Consider the following 27,874-nt stretch of genomic DNA (forward strand, 5'->3'; position numbering starts at 1 on the left):
GGAAATTGACAAGGTGGGCCTGGTGCCTGAATCAGGACGAGGCCCGTCGTCCAATTCGTCGTGGCCCACTCTACGGATCGGTTGTCGGAATCATTTAATTTCATGCAAGCAAATTCTAAAAGTAGAAAAAGAAAAAGAAAAAAAAGCTTACTATCGAATTCTTATAAAGGAAAGAAATATCTCTAAATCTGCTTTATATATTTAGGGAATCGCATACTTAAAATGATCACGTGCATCTTTTTGCCAAAGTAAGTATTTTTTTTTTTTTTTTTATTTGATAACGTCGAATCGAATGACGAATGGTTAGGTTTTTTTGTCGCAAGTGCACGATTGATTCAGTGAGACCAAAGTCGGGTCAAATCGATCTTACATAATGGCTTGCAGTGCGTGTTCGAGATCAGTCCGATTCTCTCTGCAATGTGTAATTTATCCACGCTACAGGAATATAAAGTCGTTTCCCCTTCCGCTTTATCTTTTGCAAATTATCATTCAATTCCTGAACTACTTTCTTGACGATGGAGCATTTGAAAAGAGTTTTGAGAGGTTTCGTGATAAACAAAAATTACTAAATTAGTAAATTTTGAGGTTAACCTCACAGGGTTGGTTTAGTCGCCAAGGAAATAGAATGTATCGGTACTTCAAATGTAGGATGATTTCTCGCCATTGCATCATCACCCATTTAGGGTTTGACTTTTGCATTATCCAATCCGTAAGGTTAATGGGGATAATTCGCGGGCTCGAGATTTACCTTCCTAAACAGGCTTCTTCGTCGTTGGAAGTTAGCTTGATCTTCAAGGGTAAGAAACCACCTCGACCCGACTGATCGGTCTAGACTTATCTTCCCTCTACAGATGGAGGACTAGAAGATCCAAACCATCAATTACAGCTTATATAATATATAATACATATAAATATAAATATAATATTGACTTTTCTCGATCCACTTCAACAAAATGGTCAGCACCAAATTCCACATTATACAGCCTAAATCCAACGGACAAGGCTTCATTGCCGCCCAAGCTATTGAAATCTAGCCGCTCTTGTTGATCGGGAGAGCGTTGGCAACTTGCATAGAAAAGCCTCGGCTGCGCCATCACTAATACGGGATTAACACCATCATTAAGATCGTTGACGTCTTCCCTAAGGTTCTTTTGGCAGTGATTAGCAGCCCCAAAACATGCGTCATCGTCCATGATGGCTGTGATTATCACACCAATTAATGATTGTCCCTAATTTTGTAACGTGACTAATTATGGCTCCTCCACATCGGAAAGTGCAAATTGATGTCCCTAAACTTTAAGTTTGTTAGAGAAATTTGGAGGCTTATCAGTTGATGAAGACATTCGAGTCAATGCTCTTCCCTAGGGTAAAATAGTCATTGTGGACCCGAAATTGAGGTCAAATTAAAGACTAGATAGTACTATTTATTTTGCGGAAAAGGAATGATTTTGAAAAAAAAATTCTTAATATAATCGTTTGAAGTAATTTATCAATGAAAAATGTTTGCATTATTCATCTTTAGGATAATATATTATAGATTATTTATTTTCTGAGAAATAAATGGAGTCTCGATTGCTTAGCTGAAAATTTTGAATAGTTGTGGACTATACGAGGCATATCAATTGATATTTCATTCTGTTTATTATGTCATTTTATGTCTATTTGTGATACTTTTATTGCCGGAGATCTTATCAAGTCATGGATCGATCGCATTTTATTTAACACAAGTCTATTAGCTCTATTAAGATCATTTTCTCATTAATTATGTTTGAAATAATGAAGCAAGAGGATGGATCATTGATATGTAGCATGAAATTATAGTCGAGAAGAATTATTGATATGTATGCTACATTATACTCAAATAATGCCATTCGCATGATATTATTTTTCCAAAACCATTAGTTTAGACCTGCATAGTCGTACGCGTGTGGTCTAGGGTTATATAATTTAGCTTTATTTACAGAAACTTTGAGATGCACATGACATTTATTGCCACCACATTGTTGTGAGCTAGGAAGTTAATGGCACGCACTTGCAATTAATATCATCGTAATGCATGCAAGCTATTGAATGGTGGTACATATATAGGAATGCAGAGAAAAAGCAACTAGAATAGTTATTGAAATAATTTTATGTACTTAACTCTATATAAAAGGTTAAAAAACATAGTTGCATGATATAGATGGATCAATTGAAAAGTACATGTAACTGAGTCCTTTCGTAGTCTTGTGAACTACCATTAATTATTCTGAAATTTTAAACTATTAAATGAAAACATTGATTTAGTTTGTAAATATTCAGACAATACAAGCACATATGATCATGAGATTAATGCTGCTTCATAGACATCATTTTTCCTTAGTCTTTGTCAAGCCTTTCATAACCAAAAAGAAATTACTTTTAACTATTTACCAGGGTTTATTTCGTATAGAAAGTACTCACAAAATTACTAAAATTAACATTTAATACCTGCATTCCTTTGACATTCTCAATAGTGTCCTGTCCATCATATAAACAAGATCATTCTCTAGACACTTCTTCAAAGTCGAAATTCCTAGGGAGTCCCTCTTGGACATTTCTACAATTTCCTGAAAGTTCTAATTTTTAAAATGCTATTTTTACACTCCTTTCCCTTCTATCATATCTCTCCAAAACATCTTCAGCAAGCCTCAACTTACAATCAATTTGCCAAACAAGAACAGTCGTTCGATAGTGCAAAAAAACGAAAATAAACCCCAAAATTTATGACCACGGCCCCACGTGAAGGCCAATAATAGCATGCAAATATATGGAAACCGTGGGAGAGGAGCTTCAAAGAAAAGACCAAATAATTGATAATTCATGAGCTGTCGGCGTTATATACATAAAATAATATGCACGAAGCTCCCTGCATAAAGAATTATAAAATGGGTTTCATTTCATTTTATTTCATTTCGTTTTGTGCTATTATTTTATAATTATCTCTTAGGGTTAAAATGCCCTAGGAGACAGAAGCAATCATATATCTAAATATTTACGGCTTCTCCATAATTTACAAAAGCGGAAAGTACATGGGACACGGTGTAAGGTGCAGGTTCCCTGCAGCACTCACCTGCGCCGTGAATCTCGCTCCTGTGTCCCTCTTTCCGGATCGTGTGAATGAGTTCGCACTCATGGGGTGCGTTCATTCGATGCTCAGGGAGAGAGCTTCCTGTTTAATTCATCGGGTAATGCACGGATTCAATTCATTTAATCTGTATCTTAGTTCAATGGAGGTGGAAATCATTGGGTGGAATTTCCATATCCCCATGATTTTCTTGTATGTATAACATGATATTGAAGTGTGATTGTATATTCTGTTTACTTTTGTCTCTTCATAGAAAGATGTTTATATATGCCAATTCTATCACTAGACACTAAGATCTTGCTTGTGCTCTTGGCATTTTTTTTATTGATGCAGGGCTTGAAAAGGGTATCTATTCCATAAAAATGTAAGATTCAAATTGTTATAATGCATTAGAGGTGAACATGTCTCATGCCAAATGCAAGGGGGCTTGTGATGATTCACAATTGAATGAGTTTGTTTTCATTTGCAAGAACATCGAATGCATAAATTTGTCTCAGCTAAGATTGCGATGAACCTAAAAGAAAATTGATATGTATGGACAAACATCGCTTGCATTATGCGATGGATCGAATGCACATGATAGATTGTAGATGCCATGTTTAGTTTGTAGTTGTAGTGGTTCTCTTCTCTTTTTACGGTATCCGATCTATGACCATTGTATAATGCTTACAACATGAGAGCCCGCAATTTCTCTGTTAGGTGAGTAAGATGAGATTTGTAATGTTGGCACTCAAACTAATCATCCAGGACTAAGGTAAGCTTCTAGGGTCCATCTCCCTTAAATAATAGTAAGCTTTTGGCTTTATCCTCAAAACAAGCTTGTCAATCTTGATTGATTCCTCCAAAGTGATAGAGTTGAATTACTTGGAAGGGGTTGCACTATTGGACATTTAATTGATCATTGAGAGAGAGAGAGAGAGAGGGAGGTCCATGTGAAGGAGCAAAAGGAATCTTAATTATGGCATTCATGAGTCATCAAGAGGAAAGATAGGAGGAAAGCAATAAAAAGAATGAAGAAGAACATGCAGAATATTCACTCACCACCCAAAATCTCTTTATCTTTATATCCCCAACTAAGGAGAGAAGAGCAGAGAGGAGTTTGATTGATTGAACTCCACCTTTTGAAATAGTGCAAATAAATTGAATTGCCTTTGCCAAAACAAAAAAGATGGGGGGACCCACAAAAAGGGGGGCGAAAAAACAAGGAGCAAAAAAAGATAATGTGCAATCTTTATAATATTGCAAAAAGAGCTCTCAAATCTTCCTTTAGGGCAAAATATTGTGTTGAATCACCTGGATGGGGACTTGAGTGACTCCATTATCAACATCAACTTTTGCTTTGTGTTTGTGTATTGAACCCTAAAAGACGTTCTTCCTCTTTTCTCTCTTGGCCATAAGATTCATATATAATAATAATAATACTACATGAATATAATAATAATAATAATAATAATAATAATAATAATAATAATAATGAATATAATAATAATACTACTACATGAATATAATAATAATAATAATAATAATAATAAAAGCTGTAGAGCGCCCACCATATATCTATCGCTTGCTGAAGCTGAGATGCAACCACTTTTGCCCTCCTGTCTTCATTAATTAGCCAGGAGGAGGGTACTGAAACGGATAAAGATACACATTCCCCGCCATTAAAGCTTCTTTCTCTTGACCAGGAAGAAAAAAGGTTCTTTCTCGTTTTGTTTTTCTTTGTTTATTTTAAAAGAAATACTACCGATTTTTATTAAAATGAGCCTGCAACCTCGTTACTGGAAAAAATTAAATTTTTAAATGGCCGAGAGTAATGTATATGAAAAATCTTATGCTAGGGTAACATTAGCTCATACTTTTCTCATGCATATCGACTCTCAACTCGCTACTTTTCAGTGAATCAAATGAACAAAAACTCGTTACAATACGATTATTTGAAATACATGTAAATAACATTGAGATAGATCAGGAAAGTAATAATACTTGTATATAAATAATAACATCCATATTAAAATATCACGTTGCCTATCTACGATGTTCATATTCACTTTACATATATATAGTCTCACTCCACATATAATATTAGGTTTTTGGATCGAACATTCTAACATAGTATCGAAGTCAAATTCGGTTTTGATTTAGTCAAATTTAACACCTCTCATGCATTCGCTTACTTAAACTTTTGAATTACACATTTTAACAATTTCGTTTGAAACCGACTTTCAAATATCGTACCCTAAATTTTCGAATCAGAGCAGTACTCATCTCCCTCCTCCATCTCTCGTTCTTCAATAAGACCAGTTCCCTTGAACCCCACACGGATGCTAAATCTGCGAGGAGGGAATGGGGGGACCAGGGCTCGTGTGTTTAATGGTGGGTGAATCGTCAAAAGGAGAGATATTGATGTCGTGTCCTTGTCTTTTGATATTCTAACATCTGATTCTTCGCTTAAAAACGTACCCCATCGGAAACGGCTCCCGAACTCCTCACATGAAATTCTTGTTTAGTGGGAGGAATAATCCCATGATTAGCCAAGCAAAAAAGGGCACACTAATTCTCAAGGGGGACATCCCGAATGAGTTTATTCTTCACTTGTCCCTTCTTTGTTTAATTTCTCCACCGTTTTGTTCAGGAATCTTGGGATCCCCATGTGGCTTCCTCGAGAAAATTCGCGCCGGATAACATTCAACGCGATCTATTCACACGGTATGAACACGATGGAGAGACGAATTATGAAGATAATGATATCAAATACGACACTTTCTATTGACATGAATCGATACTTTTTTAATATAATAGGTTGTTTGCACTTTGTGCTAACATAAACCGGTGCAAATTAGACAATCCATAACGACATGCGAATACAAATTCTAGACCCTTGATCGTAACATGTCGATCTCACGTCGGATATGGAGAAGGACTTGTAGCTTACGTCATAAGTAGAGTCTGACCTCCGAAGATTTCCCATTTATCGGGGTTTAGTTCGTATGCACAGACCGCGTCGAATTATCAAATAATGTTGGTGTCGTGCACCGATCAAAATCATGGGGACCTGTTACTAAGATTACACCGTGGGAGCCACCTCTAGAAGCCAACCTATTTGATGCAAACATAGCTCGTGGAGTTGTTGAGATGTCTTTAGTTACAAATAGGGGTTTTCATTCCTTTGGCTGCCATTTATTTCTGCTCATCAAAAACCGTGTTTTGTATCAAATCAGCAGATTTCAGCATGTATCTCAGCTAGGGAAAAGTACAAAAAAAAAGTCATAAACCTTTTGTATATGTATTAATTCAGTCCTAAACTTTTCAATTGGACCAATTTAATCCTAAACATTTTTACATTACTACCAATTCAGTCCATCCGGCTAACTTAAGCTGGAAATTGCTGACATGGCCATCGGTGGTTTTATGTGGTCTTTGCATGGACAAATTTTATAATTTTTTTATATTTTTCTAGATTTTTTAAGTTTTTTTTTCCTTTTTTTCTTTTTCCTTTCTCCTTACCCCTTGGCTGGTGAGGTCACTGGCCACAGGTTGGTCAGGCGAGGGCCCCCGCAACTCGCTGGCCATTGGCGAGGATAGCCACGCCCTCATCGGCCACAAGCGAGGGCGTTGGCCCCTGCCCAAATCCAAGCAAGGGCAAAACCCTCGCCCGATGAGGGCCTCGTCGGCCACAAGCGAGGGCGCAATGGCCCCTCGCCCGGATCCAAGCAAGGGCATGACGCCCTTGCCCACCATGAGTGAGGGCATCGGGCGCTTGCCTACATCCAGGCGAGGGCCACGACAGCTTCACTTGAGGCATCGCGGCTCTTGCTCACCACGAGTGTGGGCCTTCACACCCTCACCTGTGGCCGACAACGAGGGCGCAACAGCCCTCGTTGGCCAAGGGGCGAGGGTTTGGGCCCTCGCCTGGATTTGGGCGGGGGCCGACACCCTCGCCTATGGCCCAACAAGGGCGCGGCGGCCCTCGCCAGTTGCTAGCGAGGGCATGGGGGCCCTCCCCTCGACCAACCTATGCCTAGTGATGATCAGCCAGCGACCTCGCTGGCCAAGGGGTAAGGAGAAAGGAAAAAGAAAAAAAAAGAAAAAAAGAATTTTAAAAGTCTGAAAAAATATAAAAAATTATAAAATTTGTTCATATGGCATTATATAAAACTATTAACAGTGATGTCAGCAATTTTTGACTTAAATTAGCCAGAAGGACTGAATTGGTATTAATATGAAAAATGTTTAGGGCTAAATTAATCCAATTAAAAATTTAAGATTAACTTGGTACTAATGAAAAAGATTTAAGACTATTTTGGTACGTTTCCAATCTCAGCTACGATTCGATGACCACACACCCCAAGATGTCATGGGAGATGGGAAATGACAAGTGTGTGGTGAGGAAACAGCCGATAGCACAAGCCATAATCATATATGCTGCTCTTGCTACGCAAAGGTGATATAGCGTGAGATTTATGTCTTAATGGACTTGGTCGTCTTTAGTCGTGTCTTGTCGACTTTCATTTTTGGATAGAACGTTTTATTCTCGCCCTCCATGATTGAACGAATGCGCCCGCCACGTGTCGCTGTCGTATGCTGAGTTCGTTGAGCTATGGAGATAGCGCATGGTTGCAACTAGTGGGAACAAACTCAATAGCCCTAATCCGCTGGGGTTTGTAACATCATATGTCACCTACCAAAGTGCAACCAAATCGTATCGAATGAGATACGCATATCATAGTGCGATTACAAGCTAGAAAAGTTGACAAGGTGGACCTTTATGAGAGGAGATTTTACAATGGAATTATTTAATCGATGCGAACTTATTATACAGTTATCAATTCAATCATAAACTTTTCAATGCTAATTGAGTTCTAGAAAAAACGTTGCAGCATCCATAGCAAATTTTGGGATTACTCTGCCTACATGCTTCATGTCCTAGAATTCTAAATATTGAATCTCCCCTCGGGAAAGACTCGCGATTTGCCATGCTCATGGAAGCGGGTATTAACAAATTCGAATCGACACGAACTCAAGACGATCGTATTCAACAAGAAAAATCTATCGTTGCCAAGAAAATAATGCTGTTTCGATTCCTCCACATTCCCTAAATTTCACACCCTCACGTGTTGGTGTCGTTCTCGCGACCCACATCCTATCAAACCCTAAAAGCCAATTCCTCCTTCGTGGTCCGGCACCGCATTAAAATATACTCCCAAAACGTGGTCAAAAAGTCGAATGATTTTCACACCATCCTTTTCTTCTCTGCACTAAGGTGTCAGCGTACGCACGGGGATTGCCTGTTTGTCGTGAAGAAATAGAAATCCCCTCGAGCCACATTTCCACAGAAAGCTATTTTCGGGTTCACACTGTTCTTTTTTATAAACGGAACACCCCTCTTTGATGTCATTATAACAAAAAATAACTAAATAAAAAGAACATTAGATATCGTTGCTAATTAGAATTCGACATTTCCGAGAGGTTACATATAAAATTCCCTCCTTTTATCAAATGGATGTCCTCGCCTTTAAAATTCATTTACATATTCTTCTGAGCGCATGCAAAAGGAATGACAATGAATAATGAGAATTTAAACAATAAATTGACACAAATGGTCCATAAATTCTTGTCCATTATACAATATCGTCCTTGGATTTTTTAATTGATTTAATGTGATTTATGAATTTCAATCAAATATGCAATAACATTCTTGAAACATAATTTGATTAGTGTAATCTATGAACTTTTAAATATTTTTATATAATTTAATGATTATATTATGGATTATATTTAATAAATTAAAATTTTAGGAATGACATTATATAATGGGCCAAAGTTTGAAGATATTTTATAAATTAAAAGTTTATGAACAATATTGTATTTTGGACAAAAGTTCATAGACTATATGTGCTATTATCCTAATCTAAAAGGGTTGAAATGGTAATCCAAATCATGGTTACCTCGTAATTTTCCTCATAAATCCTTGAATCACATTAGAACTTCCCCAATCTTTAAGAATTCAAATTCATTTTTCTTAAAGTCATCCAAATTATATATACCCTTTTATTAACATTTTTGAAAATTCTTTTTTCTTGCCACGTGCATGCTTTTTGCTGGTGGAAATAAAGGGTAGCAGGGTCCGTATTCCGTACCATAAGAAAGGTCAGAACCTACAGAGATCACAACGAAAGAGGGGGTAATCAACGTTAATCTATAACTTTGTCAAAAAAAAAAAAAAACGTTAATCTATAACCACTTAAAAAAGGAGGTGGCACTTTTCTTTTTTTTTCCTTTCCAAACAGAACATAAACAAGATTCTTACCTTTACCAAAAAAAAAAAAAAAAAAAAAAAAAAACAGAACATAAACAAGAGGAGGAGGAAGAAGAAGGAGAAGAAGAAACGCAAGTGTAAGCAATGAAAACCCCACATCGTGGTCGGAATTGGAGGTGGTTGGCCCGACAAAAGCTGTGCTCTCTCACATGCATTCTAGGGTTTCTCATGAGCATGCTAATACACAAATGTGTATATATATATATGTATATAATATTATATTAGTCGCTTCATATTATAAATTTCTGCCCATATACCTCTATCAATTTAACATATTCTAATTATTCTCGAAATTTAAGCTTCTATCTAAGTCGGTGCTTGAATTCTAAAGTTGATGTAGTTCATGTAAGGGAAGATTTGGTAATAGTGATGTAGGAGTCAAGGCCTGGCCTTAACTATCATAGGTGTAATTGGGATAAATCTTTGCAATGCATATCTTATCTTAGGTTGGTTTTGAATCGCAAGTATTGAGTGAATGTCCTTTCTCTAGTATATGTTTGGACACGATTTTGAGATTCATTTGAGTCCTGTGTTCTCCACTCATGTTTCAATCTATTTTACGAGGATTATATTAGAAAGATAAATACTAGATACTGCTTTGGAATCGCAATTTAAGTTTGCTCGTCATTTTGTTTTTCTTTGTGTTTAGAACTGCTCTCCGTCCCTCAGATTAAAAAAAGAAACACATTCTGCGAAATAGGGTTATTGGTGTGTTGATCGTATACCGGTCACAATACTATTACTCATTTTAATCTAGAATATAATTAATCGACAATGATTTGGCAATTATATCTCCGTATGACTATGACCAACGCGGTGGTGTTGGTCTTTCTTTGTGGCAAATCGAATGCATAGAGATTATGCACAAAAAATTATAATAAAGGGAAAACGATAGACCCACGATACTTCTGCTATAGATGTCAACGCCATATATTTGATTTAATATAATGTTGTTTTCCTGCATTTTGTTTCACTTTACTGACATTTGAACAAGAAAAAGTATGGCAATTGGCCTCGTTTATCTTCCATTTCATAATTGCACTGAAGATTAGCCAAAAGGATATAACATTATAAAATTCTCACACCCATCGAAAAATGATGACTATACTCTTTAAGTCATTTTTCCCTTTTCTTTTCCTTTACTGTTTAGCCTACCGAACTTATTAAATTCTACTATTTATTGATAATAAAAACAAAACGAGTTTGGTCGAGTAATTCGCCTCTCTTTTTCTCTTAAAAATTTATCATTGTTAAAAAAAAAAAAAAAAAAAAGAGGCACGAATGTAATCGGATGATGAATATGTAAATGCATTAATTCCATGAGTATACTCTGAGTCGCTTAATTAACTTTTCTTATTAACTAGTGTTCTCGTTGTGGACGTTTAGTTGAGCTGACAAAGAAAGACAGCAAAAATTATTGACCCGGAATTTGAGAATCCGGGAAAAGCTAAAGCAAATTGATACCTAAATCGTCCTATTTTAGATGGGACATATGAATTGTCAAACCATACCTAATTCCCTAAAATATAAAAATAATTTCCCTTGATGAGTATCTCGACAATGATTAATTTTTCCCTTCGCATGTTTATAAACAATGAAAGCTACACTTTAATTGGAGTATAATGATGTCCGGAACCGAAGAACAATGCTTGTGACATGTGAAGATCTCCTGCTTTTGCGGCTAGTTGGCCACCCTAATGACAATTTAAAAATAATCCCCCCGCCCCCCAAATAATTAATTCTTTCTTGTAATAAATATATATAATTCCCTAATAAATTAATAAAATATGTTTTGCTTTCTATGGCCCTCTTTTTAGCTGGCCTCGTACAAGGGATTGGTTTAGTAGGGTCGCCATCAATGGCACAATCCCATTCCCACGCTAGGGAAATTAAATCTTGCTTTAAAACCACATTTTTTGGGTCCTAAGCTAAACTAAGGTCATGTCTTATATTGCAAATTTCTCAATTTCACTAGCTTGTTTCAGGGTTTAACAAATATTCGAGTGGCCAAGACTACGCTTCCTATTATATAGAGTATTATCAAGATAAATGGTCATGAACTTTGACCTAATAACAATGTTGTCTTCAAACTTTTAATTTATTCATTATAGTCTATGAACCTTACTCCAATGTTTAATGTCGTCCTTAAGTTTTTAATTAATTCGATGTGATTTTTGAGCTTTTGATATAAATTTAATCAACCCATGAACATATGATAACGCTCAATTGAACATCAATTAATGTGAGATCAATAGTGAAGGTTTGCATATATTTTAAAGACTAAATTGAACATATATCAAAAGTTTAAGGATCATGTTGATCAAATTAAAAGTTTATGAACGATATTGCACATTGAACTAAAGTTCATATGTGATATAGGGCAATTGCAACTGAGCTAGATCAAGTCAAATAAAGTTCTAGTGATGAAAAAAGATATTGAAACTTAGTTTTACACAAAACCCTAATGTAACATATTTCTTTTTTCCAATATGACTTGAAAGTGAAGTGATTTCTACCTCCGCCTTCTTATAGTTTATATATAATTACCTCAATGGAGATTTGAGGATGTTTTCTGCCCTAACTTTTTAAATTCCACCTCTTTGATCAACCATTGGTCAAAGACGGCATATTCATTAACCTTTTGACATTGGACAAGTGAAATAGAAGGTGCCTTTATGTAGTCAACGGACGTGTTCTTTGGATTAATACACGACCGATGTCTTACGATACTGTCAAAATTGAAGAAAAATCGAAAAAAAAAAACTTTCTTTTTTTAATTATTATTATTCTGTTTTCGCATGTGTGTAAATAGTAATTATTCACTAGAAGCAATAGCCCTCCCACGTGAAAAAAGGTAAGCATGGATGGTCGTCATTAAAGATGACTTTATGGAGCTGATAATCATGCGGACTGACCTTTGCTTGATCTTTAGTTAAAAACCCTCCTTTGATCTCAAAGCAAGATTAAAAAGCTCGAGTCTCTTTCACCGGAGAGTAGACTTTCTTTGTTTAGCGAAATCGATAAGTTGGTCTTTTTCTTGCGGTGATAATGCGGTGGGAAAAGAAAATGCTTTTAAAGAAGGGCATCATTAGACCATGCTTAGTTTAATTTCCATTTCTATGTGGGAGGTGGGTCCAACCTAGAAGAAAAATTTGCCCCATCTAGGAGAAAAACAAATACTTTTTTCTGGTCAAAAAATAGTTGAGACTTGAATCAATCAGATTATATTAGAATTCTTATCACGCATGATATTTTGAGTTAACCATGTTGTGGAATTAGACCAAGAAATTGAGCCGCGCTCTCGATTGCTTTTCAGTCCCGGCATGAGAATTTCACTAGGGAATATCTTCTCAAAGGAGGCCCCATGCACCATTGGCTTTGCTCCACTGGAAAATTTACCCAAAACAGTGCAATGCAGCAATTTCATTTGCTTTAACATCTAGTTCTAGAGAGAGAGAGAGAGAGAGAGAGCATCAAAGAGAGGCGTGTGAAACTTAGGTGGAATCTGAGGAGCCGAAAAGATGTTTGTGGGGACTGATTATTGGAGGAGGCGGAGGAGGAGCAGGAAGGAAGGTTAAATAATGTCCATCGGGGAAGCATATAACGACGCGCTTCCGTGCATAAATTTCCACGGTCCGTCATCAAGATTTTGAGGGAAAAGAAGGTAAAATATGGGAAAAGGATTTGTGGGTTTTCTTTAACCATGCCATGCTCAGCTCAGTCCATTTCATGTCGGCCTGTTACAATAGCAAGAAAGCACAATAAGCATTTAAAAAAATAAAGCTGTCTTGGCTCTGCTCCTTTGCTTGCCTTTTCTCTTTGCTTTTCCTTCTTGGTCTCTGATTTCTCGGCGACAAGTCAGTTTCTCTCCACCTTGATCCCGGCCACCCTCTCTCTCTAAGTTCTCTCTCTTTCTTGCTCTGTCTCAAATCCCAAAATCTTCTCTTTTTGTCTCTCTCCTTCTCCTTCTCCTTCTCCATTTTTTTTTGGCTCCCCATTATTTGCTGCTGCTGCTGCTGCTGCTTACCCAGTTCTTGATTTCCTCCCGCCCTTCTTTCTTTCTCCGGGGATCTAGAATTCGGATTAGAGCCTGCCCAGAATCTGTTCTTGGCTGGAGATTTAGCTGAATCAGCTGTTCTGTGCATCATTGGAACTTTACAGGTGCAAAGCAATCGGGTTTTGGTGGGGAAAGTGGCAATCTTTTAGCAAATCTTTTTTGGGTCGCGGGGTTCTCTTTTTCTCTTTCAGCTGGGAAGCAGCTGAAGGCTGCTGAAGAGGGAGCTTTGAGAGTTTCCCCGGTGTAGTCTTTGAGCTGAAAGCACTTGGTGGGTAGAAACAGAGGTGGGTTCTGATTGGTTGGTTTCGTGTGTGGAGATGGTGTCGTGGTTGTATTTGGAAGAAATTGATTGCCGCAATTGTTTTGGGAAAATGGGTTGGAGGTTATGGTGAAGTACTTTAAGGTCTGTTGTGGAAGCCAACTTGAAAGGAGGTTCAGAATAGAAGTTTGGCGGAGTTAATTAGCGATACTAAGTATGAAGGTTCCTTCCAATGGATTTTTAGCTGGTGGTGGGGAAGGTGCGTATAATCTTCTTTTCCTGTCCTTTGCTCGTTTGCTTTGAGTGTTACTGACTTGCTCTTAATGTTGTCGTATTGGTGATAATAGCCATGAAACTAAAAATGTTGTTTGTATACGAAGAATTTTGCTTCCTACAAATTTTTAAGCTGCATATGGAGAAGCAACTTTTAGTTGCATAGATTGCAAATTGGAAAAGATAAGCAGTTCCATTTCCTTTGAGGCTCATGGTTGTTGAGGGAAAGATCAACGTTGTTGTTTTCTGGCAAAAATGCATTGAATCTAAGTGAAGTCTTTGCAATCCAGCTCTCCACCCCTGCCTAAGGGCACGAGGTGAAAGCAGTTTAAATGAGGTTGGTGGACGATGATTGCTTCTCAAAAGTTTCTAACGTTGAGCAGCAGGATCTGATGATAAAAGAAGATTCCTTGGTCTCAGATATTAATTGTCTTCTACTTCCTTTGCTTGCTGCCTAGAAAATATGACAGATTATTCTTGCTAAAGATTGTGTGCTTCCTTATATATGCGTGCACAACGCTCTTCTGATACAAGATGCTTAGGATTAATCAAGTTTCTTGGGCTATAGTTTCAGAAGATTCTATCAAACTAAACCTAATGAAAAATGGCACCTGCTGACTTATGTTCCGGTACTATAGAGCTAAATGATCATGGTAGAGTTGCTGCATTTACGTTTTTTTACTTTCTTTCTTGTCAATCACTGCAATTTCCAGACTCCTCTTTAAAGTGTCGCTCATAGCATACACCCTTTCTTTTCTTCAAATAACTACCTACCTTTTTCTAAGAACTTTGGCTTTCTTTCGGAACAGGTGAAAAGAAGAGTATAAATTCAGAGTTATGGCATGCTTGTGCGGGGCCATTGGTGTCTTTGCCTCCAGTTGGGAGTCTCGTGGTCTACTTTCCCCAAGGCCACAGTGAGCAAGTATGCAGTTTCTTCTCTGAGGATTAACTGGGTGTTCAATTTCTTGATGATGAAGCTAGTGGTGTTTATTGGCTGTTTAATATTTCAGGTTGCAGCATCAATGCAGAAGGAGACTACTTGTGTACCCAGCTACCCCAATCTGCCCCAAAGTTGATATGCATGCTTCACAATGTGACATTGCATGTATGTGATTCTCACTTGCTATCTGGAGCAAATCGCTTGCACCATAATACCATGACAGATTAATACTGTAGATAGGCATGATCGTATCATTTTTTTCGGACCCTTGTGTGCCAGAAGTTAACCACTCTTTGATTGCATGTCTTCAGTCCTTGTGAGAGTGGATCCCTCTGTTGGTTTATAGCCATTTAAACTGGATTCATATTTGTGAATCCATGTTCCTTCAATGCAAATAGGTGATGATCCTTTGTGCTGCTTTGAAACAGGCTGATCTCGAAACTGATGAAGTCTATGCACAAATGACCCTTCAACCCGTAAGCAAAGTAGGTCACCTATTATAGTAGAGCACTGGGTACAATGGTTGAAGAAATTTACTTGGCCTTGCTTTATAATGTGCTTAGCGACTAATTTCAACTACAGTATGACCAGGAGGCGCTACTGGCATCTGATATGGGCCTCAAGCAAAGCAGGCAGCCTACAGAGTTTTTCTGCAAGACGCTTACGGCTAGCGACACAAGTACTCATGGTGGATTTTCAGTTCCTCGTCGAGCTGCTGAGAAGATCTTCCCATCACTAGTGCGTATGGTGCTTTTATTTGGAAATGCAGTCTGTGCACTGGTGAAACGTTAAGTGCTCACCTCAGATTCTTTTGCTCTTTTTCCAGGATTTTACTATGCAGCCACCTTGCCAGGAGCTAACGGCTAGAGATTTGCATGATAATTCGTGGACATTCAGACATATTTACCGAGGTACTCCTCCAATTTAGCTGACTCTGCAATTTCTTTGATCTTCTCTTCATGTCTTCTGTTTTCAGTTTGACAGTGAAGATAAGTTGAGTTGTCTTCCAATTTCCCTCCTACTGTTTTGTATTTGTGACAATAAATTTCATCATAATACACATAAAAATTCTTCTTTTTTGTCTATATGTCCTTTTCCGAAAGCTATTTCCTTTTAGATATATTTAGTATCATTACTATATTTCTCAACAATTTGTATCATGAAGTTATAGCCTTTCTTGATGAGGAAAACAAGGACCAGCTGGTCAACCTAAACGTGTGCTTTATGATGCTGTAATAGGAAGCCTTTTCACTTTAGCATTTTGTTCCAGTCTTCTGTGTCTAAACTTTGAATTTTGATTCAGCTTCTCAGTAGTTGGACCTGCACTGCTATAAGTGCTGAAATTTAAGGGTACAAAGAAATGTGTACTTATCATGAAGCTATGAACCAATTATGGTAATAAAATTGGATGTTTGGTGTATACACTGTGAAAAGGGATGTATCAACTGTCGAGATATAAACTAAATTGCATGCTTCATACCTGCAGGCCAGCCAAAAAGGCACTTGCTCACTACTGGTTGGAGTGTCTTTGTCAGCACAAAGAGGCTCTTTGCTGGTGATTCTGTTCTCTTCATTAGGTATGTCTGAGATGGTTAGGAAAATGAATTCAGGATGAATTACTATAGCTTCAGTTTCTGAGCCAAAACCATCTTGTTGGTTTTGAAGGGATGAAAAGTCACAGCTTCTATTGGGGATAAGGCGAGCTAATAGGCAGCAGCCCGCTCTCTCCTCATCTGTCATATCTAGCGATAGCATGCATATTGGAATTCTTGCAGCTGCAGCTCATGCTGCGGCGAACAACAGCCCTTTCACTATATTTTACAATCCGAGGTGGTACAAGCACTCAACTCTAACATGTGGTTGTCCTCCTATGAGAAATGTTATGCAAATGACAGCATCTAACGGTTAATGCTTTATCTCATTTTCAATAGGGCAAGTCCTTCTGAATTCGTGATCCCCTTGGCTAAGTACAATAAAGCATTTTATACTCAAGTTTCTCTTGGCATGAGATTCAGAATGATGTTTGAGACCGAGGAGTCGGGAGTCCGAAGATACATGGGTACAATCACTGGAATTAGTGATTTGGATTCTGTGAGATGGAAAAACTCCCAGTGGCGCAATCTCCAGGTAACATTTCTTTTTTGAAGGTGCTTTTAGCCAGGTTCTGTAACATCTTAGCTTTTGAATCCTTATGCTACTATCATTTCAGTTCAAGATCGGGCGCATGATCTTTGTTTGATTAGATATTGGAATGCCTTTTTCAGGCGCATCGACTTGTTGCCATTTGGTTTTATATGTAATGGGTGAGTTCAAATAGTGAGAGCTGGGAAGTATAAGAGATATCATATATAGTTTTTACTTAAGTTTATCTTCCCATCAGATTCATGTAACAAAGTCTTCATCCAGTGAATCTAGATACCTTAAGGCGAGTCCAACTTTAGATTTTGTTTTCTTTTTTATTTTGACTCCTTGGCATCTTGATGCAGCTGCCGATCTTATCAAGGCTTAAATCTGGCAATTTGACATCCCCTGATTTGTTATTTTATAGGTGGGGTGGGACGAGTCGACAGCCGGTGAACGACCAAGCAGAGTTTCAATGTGGGAAATAGAGCCTGTTGTAACTCCTTTTTACATATGTCCACCTCCTTTTTTTCGGCCCAAGTTTCCTAGGCAACCTGGTATGCCTGGTAAATTCACAGCACTTACATTCCATATTGACTGTAGCTAAACAATTTATCTAAATGAGCTTTAAAGAACCCAGATATTGCTGTTTAATTATATGCTAGCCACTACTGTAAATGTAGCTTTAGAATCTGTGGTCATTATTGTGAATCTAGAAAGAATGAAACCTTGTATCCTGTAATCTTTGTTTAGGTTCATTAGCTTCTCGTGATTCAAAAAGATTTGAGTAGTAGCATCTCTGGCAAATATGTTGGAAAATGGACCTTCGTAATTACCAATAACTAGCCCATATGTTATAACATAATCCATTTGATTGCCTCTCTACTAATCTTCCTTATGATCGCTGACGTGTTTTGGCAGATGATGAGTCTGATGTAGAAAATGCTTTCAAGAGGGCCATGCCTTGGCTTGGAGATGAGTTTGGCATCAAGGACACGCCTAACTCAATCTTCCCTGGCTTGAGTTTGATGCAGTGGATGAGCATGCAGCAGAGTAATCCACTTCAAGCCACTCAATCCGGACTTCTACCTCCAATGCTTTCTTCCACTGGTTTACACAATAACCTTGGCATCGACGACCCCTCCAAATTGCTAAGTTTCCAAGCCCCCACCCAAGGTCTTCAATTTAATAAAACGAATCCACAAAATCAAGTCAGTCAATTGCTGCAACCGTCTATGGCTTGGTCTCAACAGCACCAGCTTCAGCAACTGTTGCAGAATCCTCTGGGCCACCAGCAGCAGCAGCAGCAGCAGCAGCTGCAGCGCCAACAACAGCAGCAATTGCAGTCGTCACAGCAGCAGACGCCCCAACAGCTGCCACAGTCACAACCACCTCAACAGCAGCCGCTGCAGCCACAACAGTTTCAACAGCAATCACCTCATCAGCCGTCACAACAAACGTCACAACAGCAACAAGTAGTGCAAACGCCTCTTGGAAATGGTGGGGTGGTTACATCTAATCAGTTCCCCAGCCAGATGGTGCAGCAATCAGCTTTATACTCTCAACTACAGCAGCAGCAGCAGCAACAGCAGCAGCAACTGCTGACCACCCAAAATGCACCATCCCAGCCAAGCATACTCGGTATCAATAAAGTTCCTGTGCATCCAACATCTGTATCACAAGATTCAAAATTTCAGTCACAGATGGAGCAGCAGCAACCTAGCCTCTTACAGAGGCATCAGCAGCAGCCGATGCAGATGCAACCTTCCTCACTTCTGCAGCAGAGCTGGACACAAAGGGCACAGCCGCAACTGCAGCCACAGCTTCCGCAGGTATTGCAGCAGAATTTATCAGAGCAGCAGATTCAACTACAACTGCAGAAATTGCAGCAGCAGCAGCAGCATCAACAACAACTGCCCAACCCTGCAGGCCCTCTTTTGCAGCCTCAATTGCAACAGCAACAGCAACAGCAACAGCAACAGCAACATCAACAGCAAGTTGTTCCGCAGAATCAGATGCCTTTGTCTCAACAACAGCTCGTCTGCAACAGCCTTCCCACTCCGGCTCTCTTGCCACCCCAACCATCAAATCCCAACCACCTTTATGGACAGCAGAAGGCACTTACTGCTGTTAGAGCTCTCTCTGGGCTCACAGATGGAGATGGTCCTTCATGCTCTACCTCTCCTTCTACTAATAACTGCCATATCCCCTCGTCTAACTTTCTCTGCAAGAATCAAGTAGCGCAACCTGTATTAGTTGGGGATTCATCTTTAATAGAACCCATGAATCATCTAATTCAAGAACATCAAATGAAGCCTGATGCCCGCATCAAGCATGAATTGCCAAGCTCAAAGGGGCATGACCAACTGAAATATAAGGCTTCTGTTACTGATCCCCTAGAAGTGTCATCATCTGCAACATCATACTGCCTAGATGCTACCGCAGCTCAGCAGAATTTTTCGCTTCCGACATTTTGTTTGGACAGTGATGTTCAATCACAACCTCGCAACACCTCGCCTTTTGCTGCTAATATCGACAATTTGGCAGCTGATACATTGCTTTCGAGGGGTTTTGATTCTCAGAAGGATCTTCAAAACTTGCTTTCAACTTATGGTGGTGGTACTCCAAGAGATATCGAGACCGAGTTATCCACTGCTGCAATCAGTTCACAGTCGTTTGGGGTGCCAAGCATGCCTTTTAAGGCTGGCTGTTCAAACGATGTTGCAATCAATGACACTGGGGTTTTGAATGGTGGAATTTGGTCTAGTCAGACTCAACGTATGAGGACATATACCAAGGTTTGTATCATGTACATTCTTTAGTTTTGGCAGAAACAACTTTTTATTAGAGCACCTGCACGTATGAAGGAGAAGGCAAGTTAATCAATCAATCTGAGAGGGAATATATATTTGGCATCATATCTTCCTGGACATCTTGATGTTGCATTGAAATTACATTTTACACCAACAAGATCTATCTTCATGCGTACATAGGGGCACCTCCTAATAGTCTAATCCAGTGTGCTAACATGCTTTTTTCCTCAATATGCAAATCGCTGAAAAACTAGTTCATCCTGTAAAATAAACCCCCTCACCCCCCCCAAAAAAAAAAAAGAAAATGAATAAGAAGAAGAGGGACACCCAGGTAAGTACCCCTATGAGTGTTATTAGTGTTCCACTGCCACTATAGAATATACCATTTGAACCATAACATCTCAGTGACCCAATAATTTGCCTGTGACTTGGTGGTAAGGCCTAGTACTCTACAAACATTCGAAATTGCTTGCATAAATAGTGCATATATCTGGCTTTTGTGTGGATGGGTTCTTGACCTTGTGAAAGAATGCCTCTCCTCATTCCTGCCCCCCTTAAGTGTGGTTTTACCTAGAAGCTTCAAATTTCAAAATCTAACTGAGATGTACCCATATATGCCTTATTGCTCTTCAGCGAGTCTTGAGCTTTTATTGTTTATCTATAGCTATTGAAAAGTGCATTGGGCATAGGAATAAAAGTCAAATCCGCTTAGTATCAATGTTTTCCTCTTCTATTTGTTTTTTTCTATGTTTGTTTTATAACCACTCGTCACACCAATACTGGTAGATGCAGATTATTGCTTTATGGAAGACCGGAACTGCATATTTTTATTGTACCATTAAACTTCTGATATCTTTCTGAAGTAGTCTCTGCTGTTGGAGCTAAAATAGTATCACAAGTGTTATGGGATGCTCTATCCTTTGATTATCTATTGAAGATAGTCCCTAGCTTTCCTCTGTCAAGTCAGTTTAAATTATTTTCCCTGCTTTTCCCTTGTCACAATTGGTATTTTGCAAGTCTTGCTTTCTTTCTGCATCACCTCTGTTGGTACTAAAAGTGGTCCTAATTCTTGAAGGTTCAAAAGCGTGGTTCCGTCGGGAGATCCATCGACATAACCCGTTATAGAGGTTATGATGAACTTAGGCGGGACTTGGCTCGCATGTTTGGAATTGAAGGACAGTTAGAAGACCCACATCGGACAGATTGGAAGCTAGTCTACATGGATCATGAAAATGACATACTGCTTGTTGGTGACGATCCTTGGGAGTAAGTGATATCCTCAGGTTTTCAAGTCTTGCATCGAAGTGCTTTGTGTTTTCTAAACTGTAAAATTTTCCTGGCTCTCGCAGGGAATTTGTAACATGTGTTCAAAGCGTAAAGATTCTGTCATCTACCGAAGTACAGCAAATGAGCTTGGATGGGGACTTGGGCCTTGTACCCATTCCGAACCAAGCGTCTAGTGGAACCGACAGCGGAAACGCATGGAGAGGTCACTACGACGATAACTCGGCTGCCTCATTTAACCGATAAGACGACTATAACTCGGCTGCCTCATTTAACCGATAAGATTTGCAGGTGATATATTGATTAGTAGATAGTGCCAATGCTTTAGCCCGCGGGTTGGCAGAGGGAGATCAACTGCTCGCTGGAACTGTGACCAAAGAGATTCACGTGGTAAGATTCAAGGTCAAGCAAGCTGTTTTCAGTTTCAAGCGGATGAGAAGCCATAATTTGGGGATTGCTTTGTTAACTCACGAAGATATCGGTGCAAAATTAATCTTCTGGCTAACCCAGAGTGGCTGTCCTTTTTGTGACCTTTTTTATTATTATTGTGGATTGTAGAAGTAGATATGAAGATTCAGGCAATAGATGTGGCAAGAAGTTGTTCATTGACACATGGGAAAAAGAGGAGTGGAAGTATATATACTTGTGGAAAGCTGACTGTAGTTTCCCTCTGTAAATTGTATGGTGATCTTAACAGTCACATGAGCATCAGCAGCTGCCACCCTCTTGCCAGCTGAAACAAAGTTAATTTGGCCCAATCTGGATTACACTTATGTCCAATCAGGGTCGGGTTCACCGTGGTCTTAATGTAGGATCTGGACTCACTAAACTTTATCCATTCCTTCTTTTCCAGTCATATGGAAAGGTTTTAGTATGCATTTTATTTGGCGAAATATCAAAATTAAAACGAAGACATTTCCATGCGAGCAATATTGGGTTTATAAGACTAATTTACGAAAAAATCTACTATAGACCAGCACGGTCCCTCTTCTCTATTAACTGTCAAATGTGAGGATACATTCCCAAAAAGAAATGGAACTCTAGTCGGTACTCTCACTACTTTCCAAATAGCTCTCCGAGGAAAAGCTTCAACCTACTTTTCAAGTAAACCATAATAAGACTTTACAGAACAAAAATTATCTGACACTTCTCCATGAGAAACCATGCCACTAGTGAGGGAAATATTGGAGTTATACAGCAGACCAGAAAAGCCGACCAAAGCTTCAAGTTCGAAATCTTGGGCTTTTCTCGTTAATTCGCATCTCCCTGGAGATGCAATTACTTTCCCACGGAAGAGCCTCTTTGTTCCCGGCGACGTCAAAGAGGTCAGGCAAGCAATCGTCGTATAGCATATTCCTGCAATTAGTGTCGAGCACAAGGAGGATCTGCTTACCATCTCCCGAAATAGAATTTGTCTGAGCGAAAAACTCATCCCGCTTAGCTCTCAACCCGCCTCCAAAGACCGCACTCATGAGCTATTCTCCTACTTTCGGAAATCCAGTCAGTTTCTTCCAAGGCCAAATTTAACAACCACCCCTTTCCTCCCAAGATAATGGTTTTCGACGTTGAAACGCCATAACCAGTGGCCAAGAAGAGCCTTGTTAAGCTAGAAAAGAGATTTGATGCCGAGACCGCCATTATAGTAAGGTTGCTTAACTGCTTTCCTATGAATCAGATGAAATTTATGCAACCTCGTCGTAATCTCCCCCACAAAAATCTATTCTGAACAGCTTCCAGCCTTAGCATTTGTTGAACTAATCGCACCACCTCTGGGAAAAGAATTTGCTGTTAGGACTAGTTAGAAACAGTTGCAGTCTGCTACTCAACCACCAAAAATGCTTGCTGTTCGCAAGAAGAAGGGCGAAAAGCTTCCGACCCGGCAAAAGGAAGCTTCTCCTCGTTATTACTACCATATACAACCTCGACAACAGACTTCGAACAAACTTCCCCTCCTGAGCAACACCCAGAGCATGGACAATTTCCAACCAGCCGCAGGGGAAAGCCTCCCATTGCTGATAGATATATATTCCTAGAGCCGGAGTCACTCCCCGGACTTGGACAAACCTCCAAGAGCCGAGGACTTTTGCCCGAAGCATGATGCAACTATACACCTTCCACCAAACCCTTGCTTCAGTCCCCCAGGCAAAAAGACAACCAGAGAACCCCCTCCATTAATCTCCATTATGACAAGAAATCTCCCGCTATTTCATTGAAGGGAAAGCATGAGAGTTGGACCGTTGCTCCCATGCCTTAGGAACTAGAGAGACTCCCTTTTAGACGGTCAGAAAAGCTTCCGGGAGTTCTTAAACAACAGGAAGCCGCCTTTTTCAAGGAAGACGCAGATGTGCCCATGATCGTTGTCTTCAGTAACCCAACAACGGGTGATCAACTCTCCTTCCAAAACCAGAGCAGAGACTTTTCTCTCGACTGCCACAGACGAACTCGTAAGCTAACAGGGAAAAGGAATACAGGAAAAGATATGATCAGGACAGAGAGGAAGAAAACTGGCAAGGGCCGCTAAAGGTCCGACACCAGTCGCTGGCCACCGCATAGAGGCTGCCAGAAAACAGAGGAGGTGACTTGTGTGTCAGTCGGCGAGAAATGAGAGAGGAGAGAGAGGAACTAGAAGGAATAAGAGAAGAACGAAAGAGGGAAGGAGAAGAGGAGACGGAGGATCCCAAAGAATTTACACCGGAGAGAAGATCACCAGCGACGGTTGAGACAGCCGAGAAGCCCCAAGCAGAGGCGAAACCGTGGAGAATCCTAGCAGACCTTTCTGATGTCATAATTTGATCAAATAATATTTTGCCATACTCTTCAGCATATCGTTATTTTTAACAGCTCTCGATAAATTTAGCATTCCTATTTCAACATAGCAACAAATGTTTCAGATTTTCATCCAGCTCGATTGATCTCGAGAAACTGCAAAATGTCAAGCAAATCGAAGCTTGCCAGTTGCTTCAATTCTATTATAAGGGTGCTGAAGCTCACTGGTTCTAGAAGGGAGCTCCGATTACATCACGGTTATAACTTGAATGGATAGCTATTCAAAGCTGCTAGATATGGTCTAGAAGCAAAAGCTTATAAAAAGATTTATCACACAGGCAATTCATCTTCGCCCAACAGTTACTGTTATAACTCAATTCACTCAGCCAAAGAAAAGTTGTAACAGGTTCTCCCCCGGAGAATTGGAATGCTGCAATACCATCACCATGAATTATATTTCACTTTCGTCGAAATCAAAATTTAAACCTCACCCCATTTCGCCGCGAAAGTTCTCAGTTACATTTATGGCACAATCAGAAACTAGACCTGAATAGAAAACGACTAGGAGAGCACTGCCATTACATCAGAAGCCCTCAAGACAATGTAATCCGAACCATCACTATTCTTGAAGTCATTGCCTGCGTACTTGGAGTACATCACTGTGTTTCCTGCAGAGACTGTGAGCGGTTTCCTGTTCCCTTCTTCATCAAGAGGACCAGGTCCAACAGCAATCACCTGTCCGATCGTAAGCAGAACATGTAAAATTAGCAAACAATAACCAGCAGAAAAAACATTGCTATTAGTAATAGGTCATCCGCATCATTCACTGCACAGCATGCAAGCAGGCATGGGCAAAATGCTAGTCATGTGTGACTAAAGGGACAAATGGGACATACCGTTCCGATAGAAGGTTTTTCCTTGCTAGCTTCAGTCAATAGAAGGCCTCCAGCAGTCTTTTGCTCAGCCTCAGCAACCTTCATGAAAAGGTAAGACATTATAGAAGACATCATTTTAACCCAAACAAGCAACAAAAATATGTGCTACGTGAATAAAAACCAATTGAGTGTACATATCATAAGAACTCACCAGATTTTTCATTTCCCCATTACCCAAGCACAATAAATGCCAGTTCGGAAATTATACTTTTACCAGAAAGAATTGATGATACACGGCACTCAATTAAGAATTCACAGGTGGTAATTACAACTGAGCATTTACACCTGGTCATGTAACAAACCTTAATTAGGATTCTCTCATTCAGGGGCTTCAGGTCCTTTACATCCTCAGTCTCTAAGATACCAAGAATGTCATCCTCCTTCAAAATAAGATGATTTGAACCATTGAATTCCAACTCGGTCCCAGCATACTTGGAATAGATAACCTGGCTGCCAGTCTGCATACACAACACAACAAATCCAGAGGAGGCTCAGATAGTCTTGCCACGAATCAATTTTTATCTTTTTTATTGTGATGTCTAAGCTTAACTAGTTAATAACAGTGTAAGGCTAATGGCTCAATATTTGGATCACACAATTACCTTCACACTGATGTCAATTTGTGACTTTCCAATTGTCCTACCCTCTCCAACTGCAACCACTTCTCCTCCTTGAGGCTTTGATTGAGCTGTTGATGGGAGCAATATACCACCCTGTGTCTTCTCCTCAGCAGTCTTGATCTTGACCAGCACTCTGTCGCCGAGGGGCTTAAGAGAAGTGTACTGCATTATTGCAGCATGGGGTCAGTCAAGAACGTTAAATGCATAAAATCAAAGTCAAGATAATAGCGCAGCAACCTACTTCATAGAAGCAGCATCCAATTATACAACACAACTGACCCCATAATCCAAGAACCACAAACCTGGACTTGCCACTACCTTTTCCCACTCATTAGCTTATTATCGTGTAGTTCTCCTAAGCCAAGCTAAACAATAATAGCAAGAGACACTCTCCGCAATGCCCGACATGTTTTAGCATCATCATCAACAAATAGCACGACTGACTTCACAGCCAATTCAACACTCAAAACTCTGCAGATGCCTACATGGGGTAGTCATGAAATAATCACTCCTAATAACACATCAGCATGTGCTTCTACCCAGATGAAACCCAAAACTCCAGTATCCCTTGGGAAGCAAAAGCACTGGGAATCATTGTAATTTGAACTAATCATATCAGACTACCAACAAGCCGCCTCAACTAACAACACAATCCTCTACTTCAAGCTATAACTATTAACCTCATTATCAGCAAGATAAAGGCCATTCAACCGACAAGCGATAGAACAAACGAACGGTCAGCCCAAAAACCCAAGAACCCCCACCTTAGGAGCAACAACGGTGGCAGCCCGCACGACGAGCCCCCTGAAGGACCTCTGCGCCAAGGACCCACCTTTGAACGGACCCACGAAAGCAAACTTCACCGTGGACGGCTTGAGCCCATCGAAGGACGGGACCAACCTAGCCGAGAACGCGGGCGCCGTGAGCTGACCGCTCGCCATATCTCTCTCTGCCCAATTTTCAAGAATCACGAAGAAAGTCAGTCGCTTTTCGAACCAATCGAAGAGAGCTCGGTCGAAGCTCGCGAGAAGGGGAGAAAAGATTGCAACTTTGCGATGCACGCACCTTGTAAGAATGAGGGTTGGCGTGGGGCAAGGAAGATAAGAAGGGGAGCTGTTCTTGAGCAGGTGACGATGGAAGTTTCAAGATAAAAACCCTAGTAGTGTGCACTGGAGAGGAAGACGAGATGTTTTATTATAAAGATGATAAGAGAGGCTTCTAGAATTTTCACCCCAATTTGAGCAAGCCCCCCACGGCTGCTTCCTATTTCTTTTGTCACTATTCCATCTATCTTGATACCAATATCCCTTTCACTTAAAAGTCGAGGAAGGAGTAAAGCGAAAAGTTTTAAAATTTATTATGAAAGTATAATTAAATTTAAATTTTAAAAAAAAAATAATCTTGAAATTTGTCTTGAAAGTTCGATAAAGTCCTAAAGCGTAATTAAATTCTCAAACTTATCACGAATGTGTAATCAATGAATAGACTTGATTGGATTAATTTGACAAATTTTATAATTTTATTGCATTCTTTGAAAGTTTCAATATTCAATTGCACTTTTGTGACAAGTTTTATAACTAAATTGAACTTTTTAAAAATTTTAGAATTCGATTGCATTTTACTAATAAGTTTTAGGAGTTTCGATGCACATATCTCCTAAATCAAAATATGATAATACTTGGATTCTATTGGTTTCGCAAAAAGTGTAACGATTTTGAAAAATGTTTTTAAAGAAACCATTTTTAAGAAAATGACAATATTTTATGGCAATTAATTAAAACTTTAAAATGAACTAGAAAATATATTATGTCATTTGATATTTGATTTGATTTTTTTTTTGAAAAATTACCAAAAAAATCGATTTTTTTAATTATTTTATTTTTAAATATTTTTTCTTTTTTTTTTCTTTTTCATCAACCATGGCTTCTTCCTCGATCGATCAACCAAGGCTCAAGCCTCATTTGGCGTGGCTTATAATTTACGAGTCTCGTTAGGAGGGCATTAGTGAGAAATATAGAAGGGAGGGAGGGTGGAAGGATAGTGGAGAGAAAAGTGAAGAGTGGCGGTGATTGAATCCGGCGCTGGTCTTGGTGTGGTGACTAGTGATGGTTTCATTGGAAGTGGTATTGATGACAAATGACATTTTCTCTCATGCACCTCTTTGCTCATGTTGGTTCCAAAAAAAAAAAAAAGTGCTTCAATTTGCAGCTAAAGCATCCACTTGAAGGAGGGAGAGTAAGATCTTTTCATCAGAAGAACATAGAGGGAGAACAATTAAAAGTGAACTTCTAATTTTTTTTTTTTTTTGGTCGGAATAGTAGATACTTTCATTCATAACTTCAAGAAATACAAGAAGACGACAAGTAAAATTCCGAGCACAAAAT

At 39.3% G+C, this 27,874-nt stretch overlaps 2 protein-coding genes across 2 annotated transcripts; one reads left to right on the forward strand and one right to left on the reverse strand.

The window, feature by feature from the left end:
* The first annotated feature begins 12,888 nt into the window (after positions 1-12,888).
* LOC104438009 (auxin response factor 19) lies at positions 12,889-21,936 on the forward strand. The gene is given in 14 exon segments (XM_010051071.3): positions 12,889-13,997; positions 14,821-14,933; positions 15,022-15,076; positions 15,079-15,116; positions 15,380-15,436; positions 15,534-15,689; positions 15,778-15,862; positions 16,438-16,528; positions 16,617-16,781; positions 16,883-17,078; positions 17,500-17,638; positions 17,994-19,870; positions 20,961-21,151; positions 21,235-21,936. Coding segments are annotated over 14 exon segments (3,387 nt in total). The 5' UTR covers positions 12,889-13,954; the 3' UTR covers positions 21,416-21,936.
* Positions 21,937-24,261: 2,325 nt separating this feature from the next.
* LOC104438010 (20 kDa chaperonin, chloroplastic) lies at positions 24,262-26,715 on the reverse strand. The gene is made up of 6 exons (XM_039309184.1): positions 26,556-26,715; positions 26,255-26,439; positions 25,473-25,652; positions 25,173-25,328; positions 24,832-24,909; positions 24,262-24,670 (listed from the first exon to the last, which is right to left on the reverse strand). Exons 2-6 carry the CDS (start codon positions 26,429-26,431, stop codon positions 24,497-24,499), a joined length of 765 nt encoding a protein of 254 aa, XP_039165118.1. The 5' UTR covers positions 26,432-26,439; positions 26,556-26,715; the 3' UTR covers positions 24,262-24,496.
* Between the last annotated feature and the right edge of the window lie 1,159 nt (positions 26,716-27,874).

The sequence above is a fragment of the Eucalyptus grandis genome, chromosome 3 (genome assembly GCF_016545825.1).
Source record: "Eucalyptus grandis isolate ANBG69807.140 chromosome 3, ASM1654582v1, whole genome shotgun sequence".
NCBI lineage: Eukaryota > Viridiplantae > Streptophyta > Magnoliopsida > Myrtales > Myrtaceae > Eucalyptus > Eucalyptus grandis.

Bases quoted from the DNA above. Each gene is read 5' to 3' on its own strand.
- LOC104438010 (XM_039309184.1), bottom strand. From the start codon at position 26,431: ATGGCGAGCGGTCAGCTCACGGCGCCCGCGTTCTCGGCTAGGTTGGTC. The intron at 24,910-25,172 runs GTTTGTTACATG...CTTTTCATGAAG, and splicing joins ATGAGAGAATCCTAATTAAG to GTTGCTGAGGCTGAGCAAAA. The intron at 24,671-24,831 runs GTATGTCCCATT...ACGATCGGACAG, and splicing joins AAAAACCTTCTATCGGAACG to GTGATTGCTGTTGGACCTGG.